Source organism: Lynx canadensis, chromosome D4 (genome assembly GCF_007474595.2).
Source record: "Lynx canadensis isolate LIC74 chromosome D4, mLynCan4.pri.v2, whole genome shotgun sequence".
NCBI classification, from domain to species: Eukaryota; Metazoa; Chordata; class Mammalia; order Carnivora; family Felidae; genus Lynx; species Lynx canadensis.
In genome coordinates, this window is record NC_044315.2 from 57,701,669 (window position 1) to 57,710,075 (window position 8,407).

Here is an 8,407-nt window from a genome sequence, read left to right on the forward strand (position 1 = left end):
AGGGTGAGAGAATCCCAAGCATCCACACTCAGCATGGCACCTGACTCGGGGCTCCATCTCACGAACCATGAGATCACAACCTGAGCAGAAGTCAAGTTGGTCACTTAACCAACTGAGCCATCTAGGCACCCCAAGGCCTGTAGATTTATTTTTTTAATTGTTTAAGGGAGGTTTTGTTTTGTTTTGTTTTGTTTGGACATGCTTGGAGTTCATGGTGCTTCTTGAAACTGTAGCTTGATTTGGGAAATTTGAGTTTGGGAAATTCTCAGCCATTTTATCTTCTAACACTGCTCCAATCTCTCTCCTCTCCTTCTAGCTACAATTATGTCTATAAAACCTATTCCTCATATCCCATATGTTTTTTATGTTCTTTTCTGTGTTCTTCATCCTTTTGACTCTATTTCAGCCTGGATACTTTTCTGCTCTATCTTCTGGCTCACTAATTCTCTTTTCAGTCATGTCTAATCCATTATTAAATTTATCCATTGACTTGTTAGTAACAGATACTATAAATTTTGGTTCTCAAATGTTTAAACTGCTGAAATTCTCTATTTTATTTTAATTCCCCTAAGTCCTTAATCATCGCTATTTTAAAACGTAGGTCTGATAACTCCATTATCTGAATCCTCTGGGATTTCTATTATAGGTCTGTCTCTGAAAATGTCTCTGAGCATGTTTTGTCTTTTCATGCTTAGCTATTTTTGGATGAATGTTTTCTATTAGAATTTACTTTTGCTTTTGGCAGGCAGCTCTAGGCTAAAGGCACTAGAAAGCCCAGTCAAGGATTTGTAAGATTCAAAGCTGGGCTTTAGAAGAGCTTCACCTTGATTCCTACTGTACAGTCATAGCCCTCCTGGACCCCACATAAAAACCTGGTACAGTTTTCAGGGTTCTTCCTTTTTGGTAAGCCCTCAGCTATTTTCTCCTCCCAGCCTTGTTTACTGAGAGCTCTACTTGGCTTCTCAGCGTCTGCTTTTAGAACTAACAATCTCCTTGAGAGGAAAAGTGGCTCCAAATGTTAGACTCACTTTTCTTGGCTTACCCCCTTCTCCTAGGACTTGGGTCCGCAACTCCTCACTGCTTTGGCAGTCAGTCCTCTGATGCCTTCAGAGAGATTTTGAAAAAACTGCTTCCCCAGCTTTTCTGGTTATTCTCAGCAGAAGAGTTGGCCCTAAGCAACTCTACCCACCATTGCTAGAATTAAAGCCTCCTCTTCTAAATGTTAGACTGATTTCCAATATCCTGTTGAATGCCTCCTGAATACGTTGCAGGTGCCCTGAGCTCAGTAAGAATCCACACTGAACTCTTCATTTGTCTCATCTCCTGCCTCATGGCACTCAACTGGCTTTTCCTGTCATGGCTATTTCTGTTCATGGTTTTCTAAGCTATAAATATTGTCTGTGGATCTCCTCCCTGCCTCCTAAATGTGGTCAGTTACCAAGTTATGTGTACATTACCTCCATTATTTTTCTTCCATCAGAGCCCGCTGCTCAGTTCCCTGGAATATCATCCTCGGTCCCCCTCGTCTCCCTCCTGAACCACTGTAGGTTCAGTGCAGCACCTTTCCTAACTCGTCTCTGCTCTCAGAACCCTCTATGTTTACATTGCCTGAGATGCCAGATTTCAGAACAGGGTTCTAAGTTGTTGCCTGCTTAAAGTCCTTCAAAGTCTCCTCTCAGCCCCTGCAATTCAGGAATAATCCTCACCTGGGCACTCAAGCCCTCCCTGATTTGACTCTAATACGCTTGTCTTCAGCCGTATCCATCTACTTTCAAGAGTGAAGGCTGTCTCCCTCAGCTACTACTGTTGTGAGCATCCAACAGTTGTCTTCCTTGGCCCCCCTCATGGCTGTCTTTTCCCATTATCCTCCACCCAGGGGCAGGAGAGATGGTTTCAAGGAAAAGACGAATGTGAAACTCCTTATGTTGTTGATAGTTTATGCTAGGGATGAGCATTAAACAAAAAGAGGGAGGAGAAAATGAATTGCAGGCCTAAGATTTTAAGTTTCTTAAATGCTTTTCTTCAAAATTTTCTTACATTTCCTACTAAAAATAACGTTAAAAATACATGCTTTAAGCAAATAATTACCTCCTTTTGTCATTAAAAAATTTTTTTTAATGTTTATTTTTGAGAGAAAGAATGACAGAGCACAAGTGGGGGGGGGGGTGGCAGAGAGAGAGGGAGACACAGAATCCGAAGCAGCTCCAGGCTCTGAGCTGTCAGCACAGAGCTGGATGCGGGGCTTGAACTTAAGAACTGTGAGATCATGACCTGAACCAAAGTCGGACGCTCAACCAACTGAGCCACCGGGCACCCCATGTCATTAAAGATACATATAGTTTTCAAGAAACCACTTTCCTGTCCTTTGCTGACCATCTCAGGAGACATTTCTGACCTCTGGTTGGTTGGGTTTTGCTTTTTTCCTTTTGGGGGGGGTGGTGGGGGGTTAAATGTAATCACCCATTATCATTTTTATGGTGTAGACAAAATCCCCTGATGTTAAATACTAAAAGAATTAAAAAAAATTTTTTTTTTAACGTTTATTTATTATTTTGAGACAGAGCGTGAGCAGGGGAGGGACAGAGATCCCAGGCAGCCTCCAGGCTCCGAGCTGTCTGCACAGAGCCCGACGCGGGGCTCGAGCTCACAAACGGGGAGATCAAGACCAGGGCTGAGGTCGCAGGCTTAGCTGACTGAGCCACCCAGGCGCCCCTATATTGAAGGAATTTTAAAGAAAACTGCTGTCCTTCGCTGACAGAGGTATGTACATACAAGAGGTTGTACCAATTCTGAGGTGCCCAGAAGACCTGGGTTTCCTCTTGAGCACTCCCTGGGTGATTAATCCCTTCCCACACAGGGGCCTGTTTCCCTATGAAATTCCTAGGTGATCCCTAAGGAGTTTTCCAGTTCTAGAAATGTATGTGTAGCCCTGGTAAGACATACTCGCTGCAAAAAGGCTTTATAAAAGGAGATATCTTCGCCTTTTTATAAAAATACTGTGGGGTAGAAAAATCAGAATGAATTAAGTTTATTTAAGTAATCTCTACACCCACGGTGGGGCTCGAACTCACCACCCTAAGACCAAAAGTCACATGCTCCACGGACCGAGCCAGCCAGGCGGCCCTGAATGAATTACGTTTCAGTCAGGCGTCTCCACAGGTGAAAATAATCCAGGCTGGGTGAATGAATGAACAAATACAAAATTTTTAATAAAGCCAGTAAACAGCTCTGAAAGGATTCAGCCTTCCCAAGGAGCCTGGGAGGGAGGCAGTGCAAGATTCTCGATCCCATTTTCCAAACGAGGAAACCTGGGTTCAGAAAGCGTAAGTAGCTTGCCTCTTCAGAAAGCGTAAGTAGCTTGCCTCTTCCGTAATCCACCGATCGTTGTCGCACTCACTTCCCCTCACCTCCGCCTTCAGCACTAGAGTCCCTCCGAGACGGTAGTCCAGGGTCAGAGCAGCCCCAAAGGCCAGGTGGGTAAGGCTGCTTCAAGTCAAGCCACTTCCGCCTTCCTCAGGCCTGACTGGGCTCACTACCCTCACAGCCCGCGCTGCCCGAGTCACGAGTTTTCCTCGGAGGCCCTCCCCTCCTCCTGCTGATTGGGTGGTTCTTGAACTATTTCTGTCCTCTGATTGGTTGTTAGCCCTTCGGCTCCCACCCCAACACCGCCTAGACCAACCGGATATAGGGGCAGGGTTTCCGCTTCCGCCTTCTCCCTCCCGCTTGTCGTCGGATCGCGGTCGCCGCCACAGCTGCCGCTGCGGGGCGCGGTGTCGGTGGGGCGGTTGGCTTGTCTTTCAACGTTGGTGTCCGTGCCGTTGAACTGCCCGCCATGGCTGAACTAGATCCGTTCGGCGCCCCCGCCGGCGCCCCGGGCGGCCCCGCGCTGGGGAACGGGGTGGCCGGTGCCGGCGAAGAAGACCCGGCCGCGGCCTTCTTGGCGCAGCAGGAGAGCGAGATTGCGGGCATCGAGAACGACGAGGCCTTCGCCATCCTGGACGGCGGTGCCCCCGGGCCCCAGCCGCACGGCGAGCCGCCGGGGGGTCCGGGTGAGAGTGCGGGCGCGTTTGGGGCGGGAGGACTTGTGTAGAAACTTGGCCCAGGGTGGGTCTAAGGGCTCTGTGTAACTTGTTTTTTGCTGAACGGGGAGGAGGGTAAGGAAGAGTGCAAGGAGGAAACGAGACCCTGGCCCAGTCATTGCAGAAACCTAGGTTCGGTGAGCCTACTCTGTCGTGTGAGTGTGTTTAAGTGCTCCTGGACGGGATAGAGCGAGAAAGCAAAGAAAATAGAGTACTTGTCAGGCTGACGAGCCTGAAGAAGCCGGTTCAGCTCAGGAACTTTTCATTGAGCACTTGCTGTGCTTTGAGCCTGGCCTCTGAAACATAGCCGCATTGGCGCAGTTTGGCTAGACTTAAAGGCAAGTCTGAACCCAGCACAGAACCAGTTACTGGGAAAGGAAGGCAGAAAAAATGAGCATAGTGCTGTCGTTTTGGGGATATACACCAACAGAGGTGGCAATACCGTTCAGCATTTAAGGACTTCAGGGGTGTAGAGTTGGATTATGGGGACGAAAGGAGGCGTGAGTAGGGAACTCGAGGAAGGTGGCCTAGCCCTGGAGGAAGAAATTCCAGCCAAAGAAGGATAAGAGTTTTACCATTTATCGGACGGATTACAGCCAGGATTTCTGGAGCTCTACTTCCTCTAGGAACAGCTTTGGTAAGCAGTGTTGCCTAAGCAGAATTTAAGATTAGGCTGGACTAGCCTTCCAAAAGGTGAAGAGAGAATATTGTGTGGCCTTTTCCCAGCCAGAGGTCTGGCAAAAACAAAACCAAAAAACGAGCCTTAGGATGCCAGCCCGACCTTTGAATGCCTTAGCTGTGGGTGATGTTTGGAATTATGGTGGAAGGAAGAGATGAGTGGAAGAGACCTTTCTAGTCATATGGGGAAGTAGGAAATTAGCTGGAAGAAGTAAGACCTGGGTTTTCATTTACTTAAAAAAAAAAAAAAAATTAAAGGAGAATAGGGCACAGTAGGGCAGATAGGAGTGCTTGTACTACAGCCTTAAAGGGCCATGCAGATAACATAAATGAGAGAAACCTGCTGGGAATGAGACGCTAAGGAGTATTGGAGACCGAGATTTTGTTGCACTGTAGTTGTGCTCTTCATGGAAGGATTCGGACTCAGAACTCTCAAATTACTGTGCCAGCCAAGCGGAACCATCTTTGTGAGTAGGAGTGGGGAGACTGCTTGTTTACAGACTCTTGGCTTTTTATGCTGCACCGTGGTACCTCCTAAGCAAATCAGTCCCCCAATAAAAACTTACACGAGAACATATGATACACTTGAAAATGCAAATTACAGCAAGCAGGTGGGACTGAACTGTAAACTGGGCTGTGGCAGGAGATGAAGTTGGCCTTAAGTGAATAGGTTTTTGTGGTTGGGTGGTGTTAACATTTGCCAGAGAATCATAAATTTACTTTTTAGATCCTTAGTTTACTTTCCTCATTTAATAAAAGAAAACTTGAGTCCTACAGAGCAATGACTTGCTTAGGAAAAAAGGGCAAGTTTATTTCTGTGCCCCAAGTCCCTCTGCCCTTGGTTGTACCATGTTCTGTTGCAGTTGTGTCAGCAGGGGTTTCGTGGGATAAGAGGTGGTCATTTCTGAAAGGTACAGAAGTAGGCAGTTGTGGCTGCCTTGGGTAGGACAGAGTTCAGAGAATCAGGACCCATAGTTAGAAAACTGTCCTGATCCAAGGACGGTGTTACTCTTGCTCACGGTTGTGTCCCCAGTGCTTAGCAGGGTGTCTAGCACGTAATAGATACTCAAAGGAATGAACAAAAATATTAGGTCTGAGAGTCCTGCATAGAAAGACAAATGTTGGTGATGGGCAGTTTGGAGAGGTAAAAGGGAGGGGATAGGTCCCCTGTGCATTAAGCTTTCAGCAAAGGGAAGGAAGGGATGGTTGCTGACTTAGTTTCTAGGAAGGACTTTGTTAGTGACCTAAGCGTTCATGGACTTGAAGCCAGTCCCCTGACAGTGCAGTTGAGATCAGTAATAGTGTAGTGGTCAGCACTTCCTTTGGGGATTAGAGAACTAGTTGGGCTCTGCTTTCTTTCCTTTCAAAGAGGCACTCTAGTGGTTAAGATTCTGTGCTGTCCTAGACTGCTTGAGCCCAAGTTTAACTTTGTGGTTTCAGGCAGCTTCCGTAACCACCGCTGCCTTGTACAGATCTACAGAGTTGATAGGATTACATTAGTACCTGTAAAGCGTTAACACACTGTACTTGGTATTACTTGGTAGTAATACCACAGTTACCTGGCTGTACTCTTATTCCTTGGGAGTAGCGGGGAGAGAGAGGCATTACAAGGCTTATGGGCCTTGGGTGTGCTGAGGAAACAGATTTTAGGAGGAAGCCCTGTATCGCTTCTCGGCCTTTTGGCTAAGATCAAGTGTAGGAGGAAGCCCTGTATCGGATGTGTTACCGTACAGAAATATATGGGCAGGATGCTCTAACAGATTCAGGAAAGAGGAACATACGTAAACTTTCCCCAGCCTTGGGGGAAACTCCCATGAAGGATGGGAACAGACATAAACCGGAGGTCCTGAGCCTTGGATGACTCCCTCGGTTGTTAGGAGGTCTGGAGAAGAGAGGTTAGTTTCGAGGGGGGGAGGGTGACCAGCTGAGTGAAGTGGCTCGCATACTGAAGAGCAAGTAGTCAGGAAAGTGGCAGCATAAGTCTAGACCTGTGGAAAAGCCTCGATCGTGATGGCTAAGGAGGGAGGGGAGACCGCGGGTAAGGAGCTACTGAGAGATTATGGCAGTGAGGCAATATTTGTTTGTTTCTGACAAGTCTATCCTTGGAGAAGGAGGGAGGGAGGCACATGAATTAAAGTTTTCTGGAGGAGGAGAGTTATTTTCTTGGTAGCAGTGGAGGAGAGAATTCAGGGAAGTCTCATGCATGATAATTAGTAGTACTGCCTACTTAATGTATGCCAGCTTCTTGTGGTTTCACATCCATGCAGTAAGCGCAGGCTAAGTAGTGGCGTCCTATTACAGGTAAGAGCTGATCATGGGGGAAGTTGAGCAGTTTTCCTAAGGTAGCAAGCTAATGCATGTCTCCACTGGAATTCAAACCGATGTGTGCCTGACCCCCAGTGGATGGGGAATGTGGGAGTCAAGTGGGTTTGGGACAAAGTATCTTCCTTCTCTGGAAACTAATTCTGGCCTTTGTTTCTCTCTGGAGTTCCTGAGATGCCCTAGGAAGTTTCCTTCTGGAGCATCAGGTTACTTAGCTTAGTTACCCTAATAAATCAAGGCCCTAAATGTCGTCTATGCATGTTTTTGTAGCAATAGGAAATTCTTGGACTTGGGCCGCTGAATGTCTGTACAGTAACTAATGAGCTCAGATCACTTGCCAGTGGGTTTTGAATGAGACTTCAGACCTCAAGGACAGGCAGCATGTGACTTAGGAGGAGGTATGGGATGACAGTTGCTTCTAGTTTTGTATATGGAGTAGCGATCAAAGTCTCTTCCTGTTGGGAATGGCCCTGGGTTGGAATATATTAAGGACAGTTCGTGTGTTAAATGTAATAAATTAACCAGAATTTAGGCTTAGGCCTGACCATACTAGCTATTATAAGCTCTAGGAGTCAAGATCATCTCACTCTTTCTGTCTTACAAAAACTAAATTCCAGGTGGATTAAAGAGAGGCATTTTTGTTATTTTAGTATCAGAGGAAAAGTGACTATCTCAGAGTATGAAAGTCCTTCAGCATAAAAGCAGATACAGAAATCCTAAAGGAAAAATTGATAGTGTCCGCATACAAGTTAAGTAGCTCTAGTTGTTAAATATTATAATCATACAAAATGACAATGGGAAAAATATTTGTAATAAGAAGACAAATAATACAAAGCGAATATTTAGAGATCAGAAGATACAAAAATGGGCAAAATTCTCACAATTCAGTAAGGAAGAAAATCAAACGTCAGATACATGACTACCTCACAAGAAATAAGATTGACACAACAAAGCCACCTAAGTTTTTTTCCCTGCTATCAAATTAGCCAAAATTTAAAAACCCAAAACTCAGTCCTTTAGTGTCATTAAGAGTCTGAGAAATGGGGGCACCTGGTTGCTCAGTAGGTTAGCATCTGACTCTTGATTTGGCTCAGGTCATGATCTCAACAATTGTGAGATGAAGGGCTCTGCACTTAGCACAGAGTCTGCTTAGGATATTCTCTCTCTCTCTCTCTCTCTCTCTCTCCCTCCCTCCCTCCCTCCCTCCCTCCCTCCCTCCCTCCCCCCCTCTCTCTCTCCCCCCCTCCCTGTCCCCCCTCTCTCCTTTCCCACCCTCTCTCCCCCCCTCTCTCCTTCCCCACCCTCTCTCCTCCCCCTCCCCCTCTCTC

The 8,407-nt window shown here is 46.5% G+C and overlaps 1 protein-coding gene across 1 annotated transcript; it reads left to right on the top strand.

The window, feature by feature from the left end:
• The first annotated feature begins 3,703 nt into the window (after window positions 1–3,703).
• Window positions 3,704–6,377, top strand: LOC115499789 (clathrin light chain A-like). Its single transcript, XM_030293967.1, has one exon. It carries the CDS (start codon window positions 3,833–3,835, stop codon window positions 4,088–4,090), a length of 258 nt encoding a protein of 85 aa, XP_030149827.1. The 5' UTR covers window positions 3,704–3,832; the 3' UTR covers window positions 4,091–6,377.
• The last annotated feature ends 2,030 nt before the right edge of the window (window positions 6,378–8,407 follow it).

What these genes read in the sequence shown, in the direction of transcription:
- LOC115499789 (XM_030293967.1), top strand. Translation starts at nt 3,833, where the DNA reads ATGGCTGAACTAGATCCGTTCGGCGCCCCCGCCGGCGCCCCGGGCGGC.